This window comes from Xenopus laevis, chromosome 3L (assembly GCF_017654675.1).
Source record: "Xenopus laevis strain J_2021 chromosome 3L, Xenopus_laevis_v10.1, whole genome shotgun sequence".
Classification (NCBI taxonomy): Eukaryota; Metazoa; Chordata; class Amphibia; order Anura; family Pipidae; genus Xenopus; species Xenopus laevis.
The window spans coordinates 75,211,195-75,234,866 of NC_054375.1; the positions used below are offsets into that span (position 1 = coordinate 75,211,195).

Sequence of the window (23,672 nt, forward strand, 5' to 3'; positions counted from 1 at the left end):
TTGTAATGGGTGTTAGATCAGATAATTACAAGTGGTCAGAGCTTTTGCATGTTGGCAATCAACAGCTTTAGAGCAGACAACAATGGCACACGTGAAATAAATGCTGGAAACAGTAACATTAATCATGTTTTCCCCAAGTTCAGTACCAACAGAAACCCAGTACCCTCAAATGGTTTCGCTGTTTTAACCGACTAGTTAGTACAGCTCAAGTGACCTGGACAATCATCACTACAGTATATTCGAGACCAGGACACATTACTACAAGAATTTCAATATATTTACTTACTCTTTTTTGTTTTTGGAAACACTGCTCAGTAACAGTTGCTGGTTTCTGGTCATTTGTAGGACTTTTAAATATGACTAAACAATTGTCCAATTCTGTAATCTGCAAAGAGAACACAGGAGCCTTAATAGTTTCACACTGCTGAACAAATTGCACACAGTGATGAGCAGAGAAGACCTCAACACTGCAGGCATGTGTGCCATATTAAATCATCCAGCACATTTTAAATTTCACAGCACAGATTTTACATACAATATATTTCACTTGGTGCAGTCTGGTCAGTGCAAGGCCAAGAGGTCTTCTAATACAAGCCAATGTAAAACAGGCATCCATGAAAAGCCGACCAGGACTCCAAACAGTGGGGCATTCATGATTGTTTTAGACTCAGCTGTTGTACTTTATATACAGAATATGGTTTCTTTTACTAACCAACTCCTCATTCACTCATTTAAATGGAATCATTTACGAAAAAACACCATTCATGTAAACGGAACAAACAACAAACCTAATGATATGCAGAAAAGCATAAGATACAAAGCATAAGATACCTTGCTGATGTCTGGTTCTGATTTACTGGAACACATCGTCCGCAGTTCTTTTACAAGATCAACCTCATCATCTGAGCCATCTAAATATCGTTGCTCCATATTAAGCAGCGTGGGACGGTTCTCTTCCAGAGGCCTGGGAAACATATGTAAGTGCTAAATGATTCAGTGGATGATTCACATATACCTTTTTAAAAACAAATAAAATGTATTTCCCACTCAAGGGCTATTGGTTTATGGAATATCTTGTCTAGATTTCAGATGTGCTTTGGCATAGAAATGGAAAGTGACTGAATAAAAGGGTTCTCAGTAGGAATGAGTTCATCAGCTAATCAATAATTCAAGGGCACTTGAAATAAAAATGACACAGAGTTGCCTCTCATTAAATTAGGCACCTTGATCTAAAAGAGTAAATTGACACCTATCAAACATTATATGTTTGCACTGTTAATCCATCACATGAAGGAAAGTGAATGGAAAATTACTGAATACACAGCAGTGGGACTGGTGACTATGAACAACAGACTTATAAGACTTCATAACTATTTATAGCACAATACATTTTCTAATAAGTATAACAAACATACTTCCTCTTGGCCAGTGACACAATGCTCCTTTGCTTCACGTCATTCTTGGGCAGTTCCACTGTTGAAAAATGAATCATTAGAAGAAGGGCTTTGGTTACAGAGGGTAGGGAATATAAAGGTGCTTTTTTGTGCACTGTTGGAAGAGTCACAAACTGGCAAAAGAATAAACACTTACAGAACAGGATTTGTATTTTGTCCAAATGATGAAATCGGTAGCATACATCTCAAGAATATTGTACAGCTTTAGAGTATTAGCAAAAGTACATGTTCATCAAATTAACTATGGCAAGGGCAGGTAAGAGTGTATACAGTGTAAAACAAATACTTAAAAGAGAAACACTCAGTGCTGATGGTAGGCATGCTCAGATAGCCTATAAGCAAACAGGTCCAAGTAGACAGTCCGAGATTACAATGGGCAAATATGTATTTTAGATACACTACTACTATTTAACTTGAATAAAAAAGGATTATCTGCGTTGTCTTAAATGTTGGTATTACAAGCATATATATAGTATGTGTTTTATGGCTTTAGAAACCTAGAGGGAATGCATCATTCTACACCGAGCATACTAAATGTATTTCGGAAATTCATTCTCTTCTCTGTTGGGAAAAGGCTAGAAGAAAAATGATCATTCATGATCATCTCACAGAGCAATATAAAAATGTACCTTCTGCTTTCCCTTCCTGTTTGTTCCACGTTGCAGAGACACGGTTGGATTTCTTTCGAGGACTTGTACTGACTTTTCTCCAGGCTCCATTATCTCCCCTTTTCCTTCCTCCTGATTGGTAGGCAGAACTCATCGATAAAGAAAAGTTGCCTCCTTTGAAGTCAGCTATATACTGATCAAGATCTAGCAAAACAAACCAAACCTCATAAATTAATTTGAAAAAGTAAAAACAAAATCATAAAGAGACAGCATTTTTTTTTCACCATATGTTTTAATAGAATGCATTGGATATGCAGTGGCATATCCAATATCCCATATACCAGCCTCAACAAGATTGGGATAAAAGATTTTTTTTTTAATGGAAATATAAGAATATGAAACCTTACAGTTTTTAAATGGAAGACGTGAGCATATCAGACTGACTACTCAAGTAAACATAGAAAAATGTCAGAGATGCACAGATTGTGATATCTGACATTCAGTATATAGACTGAACCAATGGATGTGCCCAGCATACTAATTAGTCAGCTGTTGTTTTCCATTAGATGGCAGAGAGGTTACTCCCCCATGTGTCTCACAGTCCTTATCCTCTTCATGTCTGATCTGTCTCAGTTCTATTCATTCTTATCTTATCTTATCTCATCTTGTCTCAAGTTCCAGTTGTGCCGATCAGTTCCAGTTTGTTTTAGCCTGTTCTGCTATATTGCCCATTATAGATTCTGGCATTACTCCAGCGTTCTGTGTCAATACCAATTTTATTGTTTCATTGTGTATTGGTTTAAGCCTCCTCATAATACAAGCCTCAGCGCTCAGCAGACTGTTGCACTCACTTTCCAGTTGCTTCCAACCTGTGTTTTAGTATGAAACTTATCTACAGACAACCTATGGTAAGTTTGGTTTCCATTATTTATGTCTGTAAGGTTTTCACGTAGAAAGTACAAAATCGCAATATAATAAAATAGCTTAAATACATATTTCTGCAACTTAAATCTCTTTTTTTTTCCAGATGCTTAAAAACCTTGGACGTTACAATCTCTTGCAGCCCATCAATGCAGCTATTAGTATAATATGTGATAAAGAATATATGTCAATAGGCTTAAAACAAAATGTTTTTACCATTTCTTGGGAGATGACAGCCATGTAAAATGGCCTTATTCAAGAGAATACTCAGAGCCGCTTTAACCACCGCCTGTTGACCTTGACTTGCAGATTTAGCCCCTGTGATGTGTGTGGAAGGTCTCCTCACTGAGGCTATGGATAATATAGCTTCTTGAACCTTAGGAACAATAACTGCATTCCACAATTTAGCCATCCACCTTAAATGAGAAAAATAAAATACACGGTTGTGCATCAATACACTCACATATATAAACTATATACACACACATTCCTATATTAAACTAACTGTAGATCTTACGATCGCTGTAGTCTTGGATATTATGCTAAAAAATTTTCCAAGCCAAGGCATTAACAGAATCTGCCATAACATCATCACCCAACAAATATTGCACAACCTCAATGCTCTCACTATGAAAAAGCATTTGCGCTGCTTTAAGTGAAAGTTTAGTTTCTTGAGTCTAAAGGCAGACAGACCGAGTCTGCAGTTTATCGGCCCGTTTGTAGGGCCCTCTGACGGGCTTTCCCAATCTATCTCTGGCTGAAAGTCGGCCAGATGTCGATCGAACAGGGTAAAAAAATCCTGTCGGATCGTGGCCACATCTGTTAGTTGATGCGGTCCTGAGATCCAATCGCCTGTATAGCCTCCATTCTGATCTGATCGTTGGGACCTTTGTTTACTTGCACCTGTTGAAATGGCTTTTGTATTTCCTCTTGAGTCAACCAGCCATAAATGGGTCCAATAAAAAAAGAAGCACTTGTTGCACAGTTGCTCGTTTCTCAGTTGTTATGCACAGGAACTATACACACACCTGTAGTTACCTGGTCATTGCAAGGTAGAGAATTACATTACCAGAGCACAGATAATCCCCCTGCATAATGGACTTCTGTTATCTGTGCACTGGTAATCTAATTATCTACCTCACAAGGACCAAACATGAAGTAGATTTTTCCTATTTGGCTCAAGAAATAACAAAAACCATAGCTTTTCATGATTAAAGTAATAGGCAAAAACAATGTTAAGCATAAGTCCTATTCATTCACTCATTCTGAAAGGGGGATATATACTGCCCCTTTAGATACCGATGGACTCAAGAGCCAAAAATCCCAGGGGGCTTGATTCTGTTTCTGTATTTTAGCCTATCCTATTAGTCTATACTTTATATTAAAATTGTGAGCAAAAAAAGCAAATATATATTAACAGTATTGCATTATAATAACTTTATATTCATATAAAGTTTCAATGAGGAAATAACACTTACTTTACTATTATATGCTCATTTCCTGGAACTACTGGACAAGACAGGAACAGCTGTGGGCCAATAAGGGCTTCTGGTGTGCCCAAACGAGACAAGCAGGAATTCAGCTGGTGCCATGCTGCACAAACCCAGGTTATTCCTTTGTAAACTGGATCGTTAACAGAAGGGATTTGGCCTTTAAACTGAAAAATTAAAATATGTAGTACAATTTTAGTACACAGACCATTCTGCGTTTGGGTAGGTGATTAATAAAGACATGACAAATTGATGGGAATTTTCAGGATTTACATGGATTTAACCCCTCACCTGGAGTAACAGCCAAGTCACCCAATGTCAGTAATTTGCATGCAAAACTCATTGCTTACCACAACACTGAAAAGCATAAAAGTAGCATGATTTGGCCAAAAAGCAAGGTTGGAGTAGGAAAGGTCAGATGGACCCATATATCATTTATTTACAATTTGTAAGCATACAAAAAGAAAGACAGAAAAAGTCTGAATATGCCCATGTGTTTTAGAGAGACACATAAATACTGGATGTTGCTAAGTATTTGTTGGTGAAAACATTTTGCATGTGTTTATGTGAGAGACTTGAGTGATCATTTACATATGGCTAGGTACAAGTGCAAGAGAGCAGAACTGAGTGTCTTCAATACATGATTATGCACCAGTACCTACCCATAATGCATGGCAAAACCAGAGTTTATCAATAAGGTGTATTAGGGAACCCTATATTTAACACCTGCTTTGAGCAACTTTTACATTTTACAGTCTAGTATACCCTCTTGTTCAAAATTAGTGCAATGAATAGTGCTTGTGATGAATATACTTTTTTCCAATTGTTTAAAAAAATGTATGGTTTTTGATATTGCTTGCACTAAACAGGACAAATAGGGAAACTGCAGCTGCTCCATGTTTGGTCCTTGTGAGGAAGATAATTAGATTATAACCTGCTCCCTTCATTTTTTCTTGTGACTGTTTATTAACAATGGTCCTTTATGCACAGGGATCTAATTATGTAAACTCAAGACCCAAACATGAAGTAGTTTAATTTCCCTATTTAGCTCAAAAAATAACAATAAAAAAAAAACAAACAATTTATGACTAAAATAATAGGCAAAAAGTTTGTTGTTCACAAGGCCCATTTATTATACTATCCCTCTGGTTTGTGCTGTGTTCTTCATAGAGGTTTTTTGTTGCCATTAGTGGGGAGTGAAAAATAAAAGAGAAGCCAAAATTAGATGAAATAAGTGTCCATAGTTTGCCCATCTCAAAATGTTATTATCTGAAGAATAATGTGCAAATGAGGTACATACACTTTGATAACGTACTTTTGCATATATAAAAATACATAATTTTTACTTTAAAAAGGGATTTAGGAGAATACATGCAGTATATAAATGTATATGTATATAAATGTAAAAATATATTGATTATATAATAGTCACATGTGCCATAAACATTCTACAACTCGCACAAATTGTATTTGCACCTTTTGAGAGCTATGTAAGTAACTTGGTTTCATAGAAGTACATTTTAAACATGTATTATATTATTTGTTGCCATTTAAACGGCAGTTGGCCTATAGTAATCGCAGTGACCAAAATCACATATTTGGAGTAAAATGTGGACAGGCACCTTATAGTTCCAAGTGCCAGATATACAAAAACACCCTTGTATAGGTGTTGGAAGATCAAATATATTAAACAAGAAGTCATCTTCAAAATGAACACTAATGCGCCATGATTTCACCCCCTTCCATTGCTTTGGGTCCCCTTGAGGGTGCAGCCTTACAGTTTTGAATCACTGTCCCAGATCTTTTGATCTGTAATCTATACCCTGTTACAGAGCCCTACAGCATTACAATATCCGATGCAATTGCAGATGTGGCTTTTGGCAAGATAACACAGCTCTAAGCATGGATATGCTGTTGCAACTACAGGCTCTGACCAAGATCACATTGCTCTATTCCAAGTTAAACCATTTTTCTCTTTACAGGATCCTATAAGTAATTTTTAAAGTGAAGCTGTCATTTTAAGCAGTAAATTTCCTTTTTAAGGTTTGTAATGAGTTTGTTTGCAAATGCAAAAATAAAGTGTTTAAATCACCTGATAGACAGCTTTCCTTTTCAGATACCTCTGGAGCACACTTTGGATGGGTTCTCCATCCCACCTCAGCTGAACCCAGCGGAAATGCTGCTGAACCAAAAGCTCAGAGCTTTGTAAGCGGGGTCTTGCAACAGTTCCCATCAAAAAGCAACCTTCATGGAAGTAGTAGGCATCTGACAAGCCATTTGCTATTAAAAAAACATACAAAAAATGCTCAGATATTACAATGCACCAAAGAACATGTATTTTAAAAATGTCCTCATAATTTAATTTATATTGAATTTACCTCTTTGAACATAATACGGATTTTCACTGCTGCGATCTTCCAAAGGTGCCATTATGTCCCCAAGTAGCTCTGACAATGAAGCATTTTCTAAGTTCTCCAAGACAATAATGGTTTTCTTTTTATACGGAGGTGGATCCGTAATAGGGATCAAGCAACCTAAAACAGAATAGCCAGATCATTAGGACAGAAGAGAGGTTATGGAGAATGATTCACAAGTGATAATGGCAGTATGTTATTAATGTTCCAAAATAAGTGTAGAGTTAATTGAGAATAAGAAATGTCACAAAAGGGGATTTTGTGTTACTCACCGTTAAATCCTTTTCTCTTCAGCAGTCTGTGGGACACAGGGACCATGGGGTTTAGCTTCTACCTTCAGGAGGCAGGACACTAGAACAAAAACTGACTCCGCCCCCTTAAGCTATACCCCCCACTCACCGCAGGGGAGCTCAGTTTTGAATTAACCAAGAAGAAATAGAACTCCATAACTATATACAAACAACCACTTGATGGCGAATAACAGTCTGAGGAATCGCTTCCTGGGCGGGATGCCCTGTGTCCCACAGACTGCTGAAGAGAAAAGGATTTAACGGTGAGTAACACAAAATCCCCTTTTCTCTTGCAGATATCTGTGGGACACAGGGACCATGGGGACATACCAAAGCTGTCCCAACTAATAGGGAGGGAGGAAGCGAGGCCGAAGTCTTTAAACTACCGCGGCCTGTAATACCTTCCTCCCGAAGCGTGCATCCGATGCCGCAAAGACCTCAAATTTATAGAATTTTGTAAATGAATGGATAGAGGACCATGTTGCGGCTCTGCAAACTTGTTCGGCTAAGGCGTGATTCCTGAAGGCCCATGAAGTGCTGACACCTCTCGTTGAATGGGCTCTGATGAGTGTTGGAGGAGTTTTTCCTCTGGCCACGTAGGCGCGTCTAATAGTTTCTCTTATCCATCGGGATATGGACGTTTTAGATGCCGGAAAACCTTTGCGTATTCCTGAATGAATGATGAACAATGAAGATGATTTCCGAAATTCCTTGGTTCTGTCTAAATAAAACTTAATGGCTCTTACAGGATCTAAGGCATGCAAGGCAATCTCCTTAGCTGATTTAGGATGAGGACAGAACGATGGTACTGTGATGTCTTGGTTGATATGAAAATCCGATATGACCTTGGGTACAAATGAAGGAATGGTGCGTAGAACCGCTCGATCCTGATGAAATGTCAAGAAGGGTGGTTGACATGATAGAGCACTCAGTTCGGATACTCTGCGCGCTGACGAAATAGCTAATAAAAAAGCCACTTTCCAGGAAAGCCACGCCATAGGAATGGAAGCCAAGGGTTCAAACGGAGGACCCTGCAATGCCGACAGCACCAAATTCAGGTCCCACGGAGGAAGAGGATCTCTATATGGAGGAACTATATGAGTTGCTCCTTGTAAGAATGTTCGAATATCCGCATTAATTGCCAGCTTCCTTTGAAACAGAACCGAAAGTGCTGATACTTGGGATCTTAATGATGCCGGAGACAGTCCCTTATTCAACCCAACTTGAAGGAATTCTAAAATGCCAGGAATTGAACAGTCCTCAAAAGGTATTCCTTTTTGAACACACCAATCTTTGAAACAACGCCACACTCTGTAATAAGTCTTCGACGAGACTGGTTTCCTTGCTGCTATCATGGTCTTTATTACCTCTGAAGAAAACCCCTTTCGTTTCAGCACTAGGGTCTCAATAGCCATGCCGTCAAATTGAGCATCTTCGAGTTGGGATGTACTATGGGGCCTTGAGATAGTAGATCTGGTAGATTCGGTAGTGGCCATGGATCCTCTCTGGACAGATTTATCAGATCGGAAAACCATGCTCGTCGAGGCCAGTGTGGTGCTATTAGAATCACTGTGTGATTTTCTCTTTGAATTCTTCGAATTAACCTGGGTAGCAGAGGAAGAGGGGGAAATGCGTAGCCTAGTTGGAACTCCCATGGAGCCGTCATGGAATCCACTGCGAGTGCTAGAGGATCCCGGCAACGAGACATGAATTGTTGTACCTTCCTGTTTGCTCTTGACGCCATAAGATCTATGTCCGGAATTCCCCATCTTTCTGTGATCAAGGTGAACACTTCTTGCTTTAGAGACCACTCTCCTGGGTCCAGTGTCTGTCGACTCAGATAATCGGCTTCCCAATTTTCGAGGCCCGGAATGTATATTGCGGATAGAGTTGCATTGTGTTTTTCCGCCCAAGACAGAATTTGGCTTACTTCCTGGAGTGCTTGTCGACTGCGAGTACCTCCTTGGTGATTCAAGTAAGCCACCGTTGTCGCGTTGTCCGATTGAACTCGGATGGCTATTCCCTTCATTATCTGTTGCCAATAACTGAGAGCCCTTCTCACCGCTCTTAGTTCTAGAATGTTTATTGGCAGTTGAGTTTCTGCTGATGACCAAATCCCCTGAGCTGTGAGTGTGCCGAACACTGCCCCCCAGCCCCTTAGACTGGCGTCCGTAGTGAGGATCCGCCATTGGGGATCTGCAAGGTTCCTCCCTTTGGACAGGTTGTTGCAGTTCAGCCACCATGCCAATGACACCTTGGTCTTGGGAAGTAGAACTATTCTCTGAGACAGATTTGTTCTGTTCCACTGTGTTAGAATGTTCCATTGTAATTCCCTGAGATGGAACTGCGCAAAGGGAACCGCTTCTATTGTGGCCACCATGGATCCCAGTACTCTCATGGCAAACCGAGCGGTAGTGTTCGGAGTCTTGGCGAGACGTCGTACCAACGTTAAAATATTCTCTATCTTGTCCTGTGGCAGATAAACTTTCTGATTCTTTGTGTCGAAAATCATACCTAAAAACTTTAGTTTTTGGCTGGGAACTAATTTTGATTTTGTGGTATTGATTATCCAACCCAAGCTTGTCAGTGATTGTATCACTTGGGCCAGATTGTTCTGTGCTTCTTGGTGAGATGGCGCCTTCAGAAGAATGTCGTCCAGATAGGGCGTAATGGATATCCCTTGTACTCTGAGAGATGCCGCCGCTGCTGCCATCACCTTGGTAAAGATCCGTGGAGCCGAGGTTAGGCCGAATGGTAGTGCTACGAATTGAAAATGTAGTCCTAGGTAAGCAAACCTCAAGTATTTCTGATGGACTTGGAAAATCGGGATATGAAGATACGCGTCCCGGATATCTAGTGCGGCCATGAACTCGTTCGGTCTCATACTGGCAATTACTGAACGTAGGGATTCCATCTTGAAATGAGCTGGTCGAATGAATGTATTGAGCTTTTTTAGGTCTAATACTGGTCTGAAGGAGCCATCCTTTTTTGGCACAATGAAGAGGTTTGAGTAGAACCCTCGAAATTTTTCCTTTGGGGGAACAGGTACAATGACTTTTTCCTGTACTAGATTGAGTACTACTGCGAAAAAGGCTTGTCTCTTTTGTGGCTCTGTTGGCACTCTTGACATGAAAAATCGAGATGGAGGGGTGGAAGAAAACTCCAGCTGATACCCTCGGGATACAATTTTTTGAACCCAAGAATCCTGAGTGGTTCTTCGCCAAACCTCTTGAAAGTGAAGCAACCTGGCCCCGACTGTAGGTTGCAGACTGAGATCGATTTGGTAGTCATGCTGAAGATGACTTGTCTGACGGCTTTGACTGGTTTCGTCTGTTCTGCCAGTTGCTCTTGAACTTATTCTGGAATCTGTTTTTGTTTCCTGAGGACTGAGACTGGAAGTCCCTGGAAGTTGAAGTCTTGGTGTAGCGTGGGGAACGAAAAAATCGTCCTTTCCGAAAAGTGGACCGAGGTTTATTTTGGGGAAGGAGCGTGCTCTTGCCCCCTGTGGCTTGACTAATAATTTTATCCAAATCCGACCCAAACAGAAGTTTTCCTTTAAATGGTAGAGTGGTAAGAGATTTCTTTGATGATAGATCTGCTGACCAGAGTTTCAACCATAAGGATCTGCGTGCCGCCACCGATAATGCTGAAGTACGCGCTACTACTTGGGCTGCATCAAGAGATGCCTCACAAATATAATCGGATGCATCCTTAATTTGTGAAGTAATGTCAAGAAGTTCTTGTCTAGGTCTTCCTGAAGCAATATCATCCATCAAGGATGAAATCCAAGTCTGAAGAGCTCGGCTTACCCATGCCGTTGCAAAAATGGGCCTTAAGGATTCTCCTGATGAGGAAAAAATGGCACGCAACAGTCCTTCCAATTTTTTGTCCATAGAGTCCTTGAAGGACGATGCGTCTGGAACCGGCAGAGCTGTATTCTTAGACAGCCGAGAAACCGGAGCATCTATAGATGGAGGAGAACCCCATTTGTCAGTATTTTCTTTTGGAAACGGATAAAGTCTTTGAAAACGACGATTAGCCTGAAATCTCTTCTCCGGTTGTTCCCACTCGGACTGAACAATGTTGTCTAGTTGAGGGTGAGAAGGAAATATTGGTACCGATTTTTTCTGACGTTTAAACATTAACTGAGAAGAATCTGATGAAAGCTCAGATTCCTTGAGATCCAAGCACTTGATTACTGACAAAATTAACTTGTCTATAGATTCTGAGGATCTAGTCGGCTCCTCATTATCCTCTTGGTCATCTGATATTTCACCTTCACTTTGTGAAAAATCATCCTCTGTAGGAGAATTGGCTATAGATTCTTCCTCACTGAGTTCCAGAGATGTTGAAGGAACTGCACGTTTGTGGGCACGGGTCTTAGGTTCCACTGTACCCTGATCTAGTCTGTCTAGAAGTTTATCTAAGCATGCCGCCAATTTAGGAATGCCTGAAGATAACTGGGTTGCCCATGCAGGCGGGGCTACTTCAGCGACTATGTGAGTTTGAGCAGTGGCGGTCGGTACATGCGGAGGAGAATTATCCTCCCTATTGTCTGACACAGCAGTTTCCTGCAGTTCTTGAGCCCTCAGTGACCCCTCAGCCGAAGAAGGCGGAACGCAGTTACTGCATAAGGTCTCTTTATGACCAGCTGGTAGGCGTTTGCGGCACTTGGAGCATGCTAAATATCTAACTTTAGAAACAGCATGACTGGTCCTAGCAAACGGTCCTTCAGACTTTTTATCCGCCATGGTGGAAAAATTTTTTTTTTTTTTTAAATTTTTATATATTTTTTAAATCTTTTTTAAAAACCACAACACTCTAAGGTAGCTCTGAAGAAGCTTTTACCCTTGTGCCTGCCCCCCTCGGCACCCTCTCCCAGCCCCTGGCCCCTGTGTCTGACCGTGAAAAAGTACTGTCTTGCTGAGTCAACGTAGCACCGGCTAGAAACACTGGGACAGGTCCTGCACACGCGCGCTAGGAATGCTGTTCCTAGCCGCCGACAACCTTTTCTCCCTGAGGCGTTGAATTTTGGCTGGCCGCAAGCAGCCACACGCTGCTCAAATCACTTGCGCACTTAAAATGGCGCTGCCGGAAGTGATGCGTCATCGCCAACCGAGAACCGCCTATGCGTTCCGCAGTGGAACGCAGGCTCACTGAAATAACCTCCAGGTGCGCCCTTCCCCACGCGCCTAACAGAACACGCTGGTGCCGCAGTCGGAAGACACAATAGGACCCGGGGTGGGGTTGAGGGGGGCACAAAAACCACCATTACTCGCCAAAATAGTTGCTCCAGCGTAAAAACGCCAATACTCACAGACCCTGGACATCCATCATCTCACAGGATGCCCGCATTCAGCCTTCTGCTCTGGACAGCTGCGGCTCATGTTACATGACACCATTGAGTGCTGTGTGGCTCGCTCCATAAGAGACTTAGTCGCCCCAGTGCAGATATCCCACGAAGGGGGAAGCCTAAAAGGAGATTCCCTTAAGCAGAGAACTCCAGGACAACCCCTGGTGCCAAACACAAAGTCTGGCCGCAGAATAATCCTGACTGGATTAACATCCTGACTCCTTGAGGACACTAGAAAAAACTGAGCTCCCCTGCGGTGAGTGGGGGGTATAGCTTAAGGGGGCGGAGTCAGTTTTTGTTCTAGTGTCCTGCCTCCTGAAGGTAGAAGCTAAACCCCATGGTCCCTGTGTCCCACAGATATCTGCAAGAGAAATAAATATACTAACATTTGCACAGCAAACTGGAAGTCCTAGGCAGGTACACTGGGAAACAGAACAACCAACGCCAGCTTTGTTGCACTTACATACCATATGAAAAAGTCTTCTGTCACTGCAAATTTGTGCCTCTAATACAAGATAATGACTGGTGTTGTGATTAAGTCCACTCAGTTCATAATCAAATGGGTTGTATTTATTAAGATGTATTAGAAGTGGGTATTAGACCACACATAACTTTAACACCATGCTATACCATATAAAATCATTCTGTTGTAAAAAGTTCTACTGCTTGGTATACCACTTTTTACTCACAAATGTATATTGTGCCTAAACTTGGCCCACTGGCAAAAATGGAAGATAGCATAAACTTATAGCTTAGATATTTAATACAAGTGAATGTAGAATACACCAAAAATACTCAAAAGTAAGCCTAGTGAAAGACTTAAGGGGCTTCAATAAACAAAGGAGCTACAGACTGTCTAATTCCCAAACACCTGGTAGCACTGAATAAGACTACTTTACCTGTTACACTTTTGAGTGCTGTAAATTAACACTTGTTAAACGTGCTATTTATGCATGGCAAAAATTTAGCTGAATTTCTAGTTACTTTAACTCGTGTTACCTGAATTGATGCATATGCTCACAAGCTGTTCTTTGGTTAATTCAGGGTCTACTTCCACTTTTACTACATCACATTTGAATCCAGAAGCCTCTTCCTTTTGCTGTAAAGAAAAACACAAACAAGACTGAATAATGCATTTGCTTATCATGTGTAAAAGTACCGCCCTCCTATAATTTCCAGATAAACTACCTCCTGCTAGCAACCGTGAGGATGTTTTTTTCCTAGTTCCAGATAGAATTACTAACCTTCATATAGCATGCCAGCTGGCGTACTATGTACTCCTGCAAGCTACCTTCTGGGCCTTGGAAGATCACACTGTGGTACTGTTCAACCTAACAAAAAACATTTTCAAGAAGAATATAAGTTGTTACTTCAATGTGGAAGTCAAGTTAGAAATATTAAATAAACCTTATACTAAGAAACTGTAAGCTCTTCAGGGCAGGGACTAGTGGCGTAACTGTGCCGGGTGCAGGATGCACACTTGGGCCCCCCTCTCATAAGAGTTGTGAGCCAGCGTGTTTCCTGCATGCACAGCACTGTGTACCGAAACTTCCAGCATTATTAAATATTTATGCAAACAGGACTTTGGTACATTTAGCTTGCAATGGCTTAATTATTAATTATTTTTAGTGAATACGCAATTCCCCTATGAAAATATACCCAAAAGAGCAACATGTTTTATGCTGATAAGTGTTCAGATTGATTCTCATACTTTGCGGAGTGGCTACTGAATTGTCCCTTAAAAATGCACATGTTGAAGAATAATACATTAAGCTTGGTTCCCTTTGGTTTGCACAATGTGTGAACATACGCATTGTACAGGAGGAAGCAAATGGCTTAATATATTTCCATGAGATGATGCTAAAGTGAAATTGTTTCCATTTTCTTATTAAAAAAAATGGAGCATACACTGAAAATAAGTTAACATCTTGGCGAATTCAGAAAGTGACTATAAGTGGGTTAAATTAAATTTCTTCCAAATCCACTGTTGTACTAGAACTGTGTGGTTAATATAAGTCATCATGAACGGTTCTCTGCTTCCTTTATAATTAGCAATTGTAACCCTTCATTGATGTCAGAGCACTGTGGGAATATTGTGCCAGCTGTGACCTACTTCTAAACAACTAAAAATATTCTAGTGAAATGTTCACTCCACTCTGATACTGTATTTTAATTTTTTAACTGATGCTGTTGTGCTGTGTTATGAATGGTTGCTCACATGTCAGTGACATGGAGGTAACAAGTAGATATTACAATACGATGAGTAAAGCAATGCATATTCCTATGGTACTAGCACACACATATATGTCCAGAGGGTACCCGCACTCTAACTCTAATATCCGTTTGTGGGTGCTGGGTCAATGGAGATTGTATAATTCTTATAGAGGGACACCCACTCCAGATTCTCGTGTTGAAAAAACTCTTATTTATTCATCACTCGTGCATCCAATGTTTCGGCCCACATTGGGGCCTTTATTAGGATGATATACGTTGGATGCATGAGTGATGAATAAATAAAAGAGTTTTTTCAAGACGAGAATCTGGAATGCGATATAGATCGATAGAGATATAGAGATATCAGCAGTATAGCAGCCAAACACTTCCAGTATGTAAATACTATTTAAGTAGTAAGAATCACAGTACCTAGGGCAGGACTTCAATTAAAGTTTGTGTATTTGTGTTTACTTGCCTTAATGGCTTTGGAAGCAATATGTCTGTACTTTTTCACATGTGGATATTTTATCTTGCCTTATTTTTGGTTGAATGAGCACTGCAAAAGTAAAATGTGTTATGTATTATTTGCTGCATAAGATCAGACCTATCTATGCTAAGGATTGTTTTAAAGTTATATTTAGATATATAGAAGCCAGACATTTTAAAGAAACTGTGAATTTTAGATTCTAATAAGTACATTAAGTAACTCTGCATGAGGTAAATATAACACCAGGGTTACAGGAACTGGAATAAGCTTCTCTGTGCCAACACCATGGTGTGAGTAACATTAGCAAACAGGAGTCACATCACTGTGGGCAGCAGTTAAATTCCATTCTATGCTAGAAAAGATTTAAGAAACAACGTTTTTATGGTGGCTTGCTTTATAGCATATGTGTAATATAATCCAAGCTTCTGAATAGGATTATTCCTTGCATGCCAGTAATTATGAACAAAACTGCAATACTAAAAATCAAACACAAGGTGGCAGAAAAAGTCAAACAAAAAAAATGATGCAGCAGTTCAACTTGTTCTACAGCAGCAGTCCAGAATACAGACGCAAATATGTGCAATTGTCCTAACTTTAAGTAAGGGGAAAATAATGTAAATAAAAGAACCTTTATAGGGTAACATTCATTCTTTGTAGTCTTCTATTCACAAACTTGTACAAAGTCACAATGTTTAAAATACAACTTGTTTAAATGCTGCATAAAAGTATGTAGGAAGGAAAAAGGTTTTGTACACACACAATAGTATCTCAAAAAAGAAACTCATTGTACTGCAATGTCGACCTAACCCTAAGAAGTCATCTCTATTTATATGCTGTGTGGAATTCCTACTACAGTTGCCTCCCCATAATGGACATGTGAGCAACCATTCAAAATGCAGCACAACAGCATCAGTTCAAAAATGAAAATACAGTATCGGAGCGGAGTGAGCATTTCACTAGAATATTTTTAGTTGTTTAGAAATAAGGCACAGCTGACAGCAATAACAGGTTACAATTGCTAATTACAAAGGAAGCAACTAACAGTTCATTCTAATGACTTATATTAACCGCACAATTCTAGAACAAAAGTGGATTTGGATGAAATTTTATTTAATGTAACCCACTTTCTGAATTTACCAAGATGTTCACTTATTTTAAGTGTATGTTCCATCCAGAAAAATTTCACTTTAGCTTCATCTAATGGCAATATATTAAAGGAAAACAATATCCCCCAAACAATGTAGGTATCTATAAACAGATATTGCATAAAACAGCTCATATGTAAAATCCTGCTTCATGTAAATAAACCATTTTCATAATAATATACTTTTTAGTAGTATGTGCCATTGGGTAATCATAAATAGAAAATTGCCATTTTAAAAATTAAGGGCCGCCCCTGGGACCATACGATTCACTGTGCACACATACACACCAAACAAACCATACATGTAAGGTCACATGAGCCAATCTGTTGCCCAAGTATTCATTTTGGGGGTATAGTTTTCCTTTAAGCCATTTGCTTCATTCTGTCCAGTGCATATGTTCACACATTGATCACAGCAAAGGGAACCAAGCTGGTGTTATATAGAAGATATAAGCATACACACCTTTTAACAGCTAAAGACTAATGCACCATAAGCAGTTTTCTTAATGCATTATTCGTCGAACCGTGCATTTTTATGGGGCAATTCAGTAGTCACTCCACAAAGCATAAGAATCAATCTTAAAACAGCATAAAACATGTTGCACTTTTGGCAATATTTTAATAGTGGCAATTGCGTATTCACTAAAAATAATAATTAAGCCATTGCAAGCTTAATGTACCAAAGTTCTGTTTGAATAAATACTTAATTATGCTAGCATAACACATGTTATTTGGAATATATACTGGTAAATTCAATACCTTAAAGCAATGAAGTATGTGGGATATCAGCATGGATGATATGACATAGATAGTGACATGCTTAACGGTCTGCTGTATCTTTTACTACAAAGATGGTAGCTCGCCAGCTGTGACACAGCAAAATTACTTTTGCCAAAAAACACCATTGCAGCTCATGATAAACTGGCCTATTTTTGAAGTTTCTTATACAAAATATATTTTTCTAGTAAATTACCTAATTTTAGTTTTTGGCAAAAGCTTTGACATTTAGTACTTTATCACTAGTGACAAGTGTCAATTACATATTTTAAAGCTAAATTGCCATGACAATGGGACTGTGTGCAGGAAACCAGAGAAGGATAGAAGCAACCATGACTCTATATAATCCTTCAATGGCAACAAAGCTGAATTAGCAAATTTATATCATTTATACTACTTTATTCATATAATTTTTCCTGATATTTTTACATAATATTGTGCTTTTTTTTATGTGAAAACATACCAAGCGCAGGAAGTTTTGCAAAATCTGGAGAGGGATCATTGATGCATAGGCCACACTATTAAGGTAACCATCTTTTGGACCTGTAAAATTAAATGAACAAATGCCTCAATTATGCAAATTATAAATATAGCAACACAACACTCCTATATTTGATTTTCTGTGTGCTTAAAGGCATACTTTCATGATATTAATTTGACCTCTAAATGAATATGTTATTAATGAACATATTACAATTAAATGGAACTATACATTTTAAAAAAATGTAGTGAACTCCTTGTACTATGATAAATAATGCCCCCGATAAAATGAGCATATGAGTCACCCCCCCCCGGAGCTCTAAAACATGTATAAAAATACTCAGCCTGTGCCCTTAATCATGCAACTCCTTGGTAAATTCCACTATGTGTACGTTACAATATGAAGTATATTATTTATTACATTATTTCCTATACCAACACAGATGTAAAAATGGTAGTGGCAGCCCTTAAGTTCATGCTTCATGTATTAAAAGATCAAAAAGATACATATCATGCATAAACCTGCTTTGTTAAGCATAATGCACAACTAAAACAAAATATAGTAGCCAAATCAAACATTTAAACATTAAATCCATTAAGCTGTAATGTAAAAAAAAAAAAAAAAATCTTACCAGGAACTAAAACAGTTAATTTGTCTGCTTTACTCATCTTGATGAAATCCCAAGGTGACTGAAGTAACATCTGACCAACTGACCAAGAACTATTTCCTTTGAGGTTAAAAAAACATTAGCAATTATTATTATAGTCCCTCTAAAGCTTAGGAACTAATTTTGATAATAAATAAGAACATCTCTGGATTCCCAAGTTGGATATTTAGCAAATCTGCCTCAAACTGTACCTTTATTTTCACAACAATTTCTATGACTCAAACAGATACAGATATGGGATCCATTAGCCAGAAACCCATTATCCAGATAGCTCCAAATTATGGAAAAGCCATCTCCCATAGACTCCATTTTATCCAAATTTTAAAAAACAATTTCCTTTTTCGCTGTAATAATAAAACCGTACCTTGTATTTCATCCCAACTAAGATATAATTAATCCTCATTGGAGGAACACATTCTATTGGGTTTAATTCATGTTTAAAAATTTTTTAGTAGACTTAAGGTATGGAGATCCAAGTTACGTAAAGATCCCTTATCTGGAAAACCCCAGGTATTGAGCATTCTGGATAACAGGTCCCATGCATTACAAGATAGAAGACAAAGAAAGAAGCAGTTTTAAGCCCACAGCATTCTGAATAAACAACATAAGGCCATGTTAAAAGAGGCATAAGTTGAGGTTGTACTGTTGAAAGTAATAATGGTTTCTGGAACAGTAGGAATTCATAAAGGAGAAGACATGGGTCAGACTGGTCAGGGGTACTTTTCCTGTGAGCACTGCACCACCATTTTCATTCACTTCCCAGCAGCCCCTTGTGGCTTTCTGAAACTGTGCATGTACATGGCCACAGACAAAAGCAAGGAACCACTAGGAACTGATTGAAGGAAGAAGGCCGTACAGCACTCACAGGAAAAGTACCCCAGGCTGGTGTGGTTTTCAGAGAAGAGAAGAACCAGCCCTGGGTCTAATGTTAGACATTGTATTCATTAGCGTTTCCCTGTCCTTTAAGCGGCTTTTAACTTAAAAGTATAAATTCAAGGAAAAACTAAATCATCATTCCCATTTATACTTTTACAAAGAAAATATAATGGAAGTGTATTCCCTTTACATGGAGAAAATGCTATATCTATGTGGCTGCCGTGAGTTATAAAAAATAACACTACTAATAATGACTTGCCACCAGCATTACTAACAAGACGTATCTCAATGTGGTCATCCACAGCTATTACAGTTTATAAGAAAAATGCAATACCTAATCTGAATGACAGGTCACTGACTGCACCAAGGCTGAATTCTGCAGTATTATTAAATGTCAGGTCTTCTTGGCTCCCCCATCCATCAGCAACAATTGTATTGAAATGGGTTAGAACTGCACGCATCACAGATGATGAAAAATCATCCCATGTTGTCTTTTTGTGAATGTGCATAGTGCATATGTCCCAATCTTCCCATTCGCTGGGGCTACAGCAGAGCTGAACATCTTCATCAAGTAAAATCCTAACTGGAATTCTAAGAGAATCTGTTAAAACATATATAATGCTGTTGTTAAATCTATAAACACAAAAATTCATAGTTTTTATTACAATAAAAGGTTACTAATTGGAAGCAGAACCAGTGGCTATTTTGAGCAGACATTTGGGTTTCATTCTAAGTGACATGCAAAACATTTACTGCCAAAAATACTATTCTTTCAGGCAAAATATGCTGCAAGTAAAAAAATAAATAAATCTACGGGTGTTCAATGTGTGGCTGTCACTGTACTACAATTCCCAACCCAAAACCCAGAATCCCTCATTTATTTGCCAAATAGCAGATTAATACAACTGTACAACCAGTGTAGATAGACAAAAGTATCCGTTTACCAAGATGCCTTGCCCTAAAATGAACGTGCCCCCAAATCTCTAGCAATTACTAGCATAATTGAAGAGTTTCTACTGTACAAACATGGTTTGACTATTGTTGCATCTGTAAATTGTTTGCCAAATTTCTATTAATGGTTTATTATAAGAAGAACTCCAAAAAGCTGCTAGCAGGGGAGTTGTGATCTGTTTTTACTATTACAGTTTCCACTGGTGATTCTAATTGATGAAGCATAATATATTTTCATTTTTAGTGAATTGACAAAATTATTGATGATAGACTTTTCATTTGATATTAATTTAATAGTTAGTAATTACTTTATGTATACAAGGGATTGATAATTCAAAATAAAGTATTCTTAAGTAGAGAATGGAGCCAACATGAACTGGTGCCAATTCTGCAAGCTTAGGTTCACTTAATAGGTCATTAAGGTGATGTCCACTTTTGGTTGAGATTTGCAGGAAAAAAATGCAGATCCTGTCTGCTTCTGTCCTGTGTAGTGAAAGGAATATGTGATCTGTGGGTCACTGGCACAAGTGGAGGATTTCAGGCAGACAATACAAACAAAACACAAGTGTTTTCTGATCAAAATCAGCTGTGTGTGACAGATAGTATTCATTACATCACTATGCACACAGAATGGATGAAGAAAGGATTAGTCTTTTCCAACAGCAAGAAAAAGTCATGTGCGTCATAGGCCTACGGATTCAAACCAAACATCTGGTTGATGTGGGTGACAAGGAGGACCAGGATTTGCTATATATCCTATATAGTTTTCTGTAGGTAATGTTACTTACAGACACCAGTATAAAGGTCTGGTATGTTAATAAAAAGAAAAAAAAAAGAAAAAAAACCACACCCATACAACACAATGTCATGAAGAATATTTTGTTTTCCAATATCAAACAGGACAGAATTAGAAAGGACAAAGTAAACTCACACAGGTTTTCCAAGAGATGTTTGCAATCATCTGTTGCCACATCATGTACTGTTCGGTTGCAGTTATCCTTTCTTTCTGGATCTAGCCCACAGTGGGAGCACAAGATTTCCAGGCAGTTCTAAACAAATACAAAATATATTTTTAAATAGACCTGTCCTACTTTTCCAGGCAAAATTATACTAGACAGCAGGACTAGATTTAAATTATATTCTAGAATTGGCACCAGTGAGCACCATAGTGAACTAAAACTATAAAAATTAAAAACAGCCAGCTTTACTAGATTCACAAAGATTGATGTAAAACAGCATTGATGGAATAAAAGTCCCACTTGCTTTCCAGTAATTTTTGGTTAGCCTGTTCACTTGCTCTGAACCATTGACAACAATGTTAGTATGATTTTTTTTTTCATAGCCCAAGCTCTGGTCCAGTTTAATATTACTTAGTTTCACTCATCTTTCTGCAGGGAGCACTATGGCCCTTTCTCAATATGTCCCTAGGCAGCACAGGGTACAGAAGGGTAAGTCTCAGAGCTAGAAAAGAGAGAAGAAAATTAGGTTCAAACATGTGGAGAAAGGTGTAAAAATAAGTAAGTTAAGCTAGGGCCACGCTACACAGATCTCAACCTGCAAGATTTTGCATTTTGCGTAATAATCTGACGTGCCTGCCTGAACCTGAGTGGAGGTAATGTTTCTGCATGCAGGCAGTACAGCAAAAGAGAAGCAGCAGAGTGGATTATTTTCACTGCAGGCTGTGATCTGTATAGTGTGGCCCTAGCCTTAGGTTCAAGATGCGCAAACATGGTGACCAGACCAGGTTATGAAACAAGTGACCAAAGAACTTGGCTTCCAAAGGCAGCCTCCAAAGAGGAGAAAACAAACTGGCAAAACTTTGCAAAGGTGTGTAAACGAGGACCACATGAATGCCTCGCATATTTATTTGGCTGAGAAGTGCTTGTAGAGTGCCTATGAGGTACGGAGTCTCTGTGTGGAGTGTGCAGAGACTCTAAAGGGAGCAGTAATGTTTTTGGAATGGTAAACAATGAATGCTTTTGAGGCTTGATTGTCCTGGAGGTCCTTAGAGGACAGAAGTTTGCAGCACTTTCTTGAGACAAGAAACACCTTATTTTGCATTGAATTTAAGATTACTCCCAAAAACATGATGGGTTGAGTGGATTGGAGGGTGCTCTTGAAAGGAGTGGATTTTCCAACAGTGAGATTCTAATATCTGAAGACTGAGATGCAGGTGTGTGTCAGGAACATGGAATAAGAACAGCATTCTTACCAAGAGATCATCCAGGTATGGTAGTATGCACAGGCCCTACTGGTGTATGTATGCCACTAAGGCAACCATGACCTTTGTGAACACCTGGCAGTGCTGATGCTAAGCCAAAGGTTTGGCCTTGAAATTGAATGTGGTGTCCCAGAATGGCAAAGCACAGGTATTGCTGATGGTCTTGGTGTATTGGTATGTAAATGTAGGCATCCTTCAGGTTAATGGAGGCTATGCAATACCCTTCTTTGACGTTTGCTATTACAAACCTTGGGGATTACATTTTGAAGGACAGAACATGCAAAAACCTATTGAGTCATTTGAGGTCCAGTGATTATCTTTTTGGTAACCAGAAAGAAATTTGAGTTATTGTGCTGGATTGGAGCATGCCTCTGACTGACTCTCTTATTTCTCTTAATTTTTGAGCATACAAATCTATTTTTGGGTGTATTCCAAAACTGGAGTCTGCAACTGGAGGATATGATCTCATGGACCCACGCATATGTTGAACATAACCAAACCTCCCTGAACCTCTGGAGATGCCTCCCCCACACACATCCAACATTCCCTTGGAAAATCACCTTTGTTAGTTGCAGGGAGACTTTTGGAGGGATGAAAAGTCAATGGGAGTTGCTGGAACATGGTAAGACCTCTAGGTTGTTTTTCAAAGCCTGGTCTGCTCTCCACATTTTGACCCATAGAGATCATCTGGCTCCCACAGATAGGGCTGAGGCTTTGGTGAGTAGCTGTAAAATGTCCGTGGAGGTGTCACAGAGGAAACGTTTGGCATTAAGGATTGGAAAGGCGATTTTGCATGTTGGCAATTTCTAGCTTCCTCGAGCCAAGTTCTGGGTAATTCAGACGGAAGCTATGGTGAGATTAAAGTTTTAGATGTGGACATTAAGAGATTCTCTGCTTTTCGATCTATGGGATCCTTAAGCAATGTGCCATCCTCTATTGTGGTGTATTTGGCCAACCAGGCCACTGGTGCATCAGTGGGACAGTTTTCTATTTGTCTCTATGCAATATGTCTAAGTGATAGAGGACGTCCATGTGTTTATCTTAGAGAAGTCTCCAATCTGGTGTCTGCCATTCTTTCTTGACTAAAAGAGTTTGTCAATGGTCTTTGCCTCCTTTGTTCATCTTGGATACCCAGGGTGTGAAACAGAGTAGATAGTGAATAACTTCTGTCTGGGATTTTTGAGTATGTTCTGAAATATGTGGAGGTGACTCTGAATTGCCCCAGTCACTTGCATCCTTTGGTAATGCCCATACCTCTCCTCTGAAGAAGTCACCACTTGTTCCCCAGGGTGAATGGCTGGTTGAACAGTCACACCTTGTGCCA

General features: G+C 39.2%; 1 protein-coding gene across 2 annotated transcripts in view; it reads right to left on the bottom strand.

The window, feature by feature from the left end:
• Window positions 1-23,672, bottom strand: part of cttnbp2.L (cortactin binding protein 2 L homeolog) — a 74,463-nt gene that overhangs the window by 1,353 nt on the left and 49,438 nt on the right. For both annotated transcript variants that reach the window (XM_018252564.2, XM_018252563.2), the window contains exons 9-22: window positions 21,059-21,176; window positions 19,511-19,777; window positions 18,265-18,360; window positions 17,616-17,695; window positions 13,775-13,861; window positions 13,530-13,629; window positions 6,852-7,007; window positions 6,566-6,753; window positions 4,462-4,640; window positions 3,200-3,399; window positions 2,084-2,266; window positions 1,416-1,473; window positions 832-964; window positions 287-385 (exon numbers count right to left, since the gene is read on the bottom strand). In XM_018252564.2, coding sequence (XP_018108053.1) covers window positions 287-385; window positions 832-964; window positions 1,416-1,473; window positions 2,084-2,266; window positions 3,200-3,399; window positions 4,462-4,640; window positions 6,566-6,753; window positions 6,852-7,007; window positions 13,530-13,629; window positions 13,775-13,861; window positions 17,616-17,695; window positions 18,265-18,360; window positions 19,511-19,777; window positions 21,059-21,176 — 1,944 coding nt within the window. The remainder of the gene's footprint in view (window positions 1-286; window positions 386-831; window positions 965-1,415; window positions 1,474-2,083; window positions 2,267-3,199; window positions 3,400-4,461; window positions 4,641-6,565; window positions 6,754-6,851; window positions 7,008-13,529; window positions 13,630-13,774; window positions 13,862-17,615; window positions 17,696-18,264; window positions 18,361-19,510; window positions 19,778-21,058; window positions 21,177-23,672) is intronic.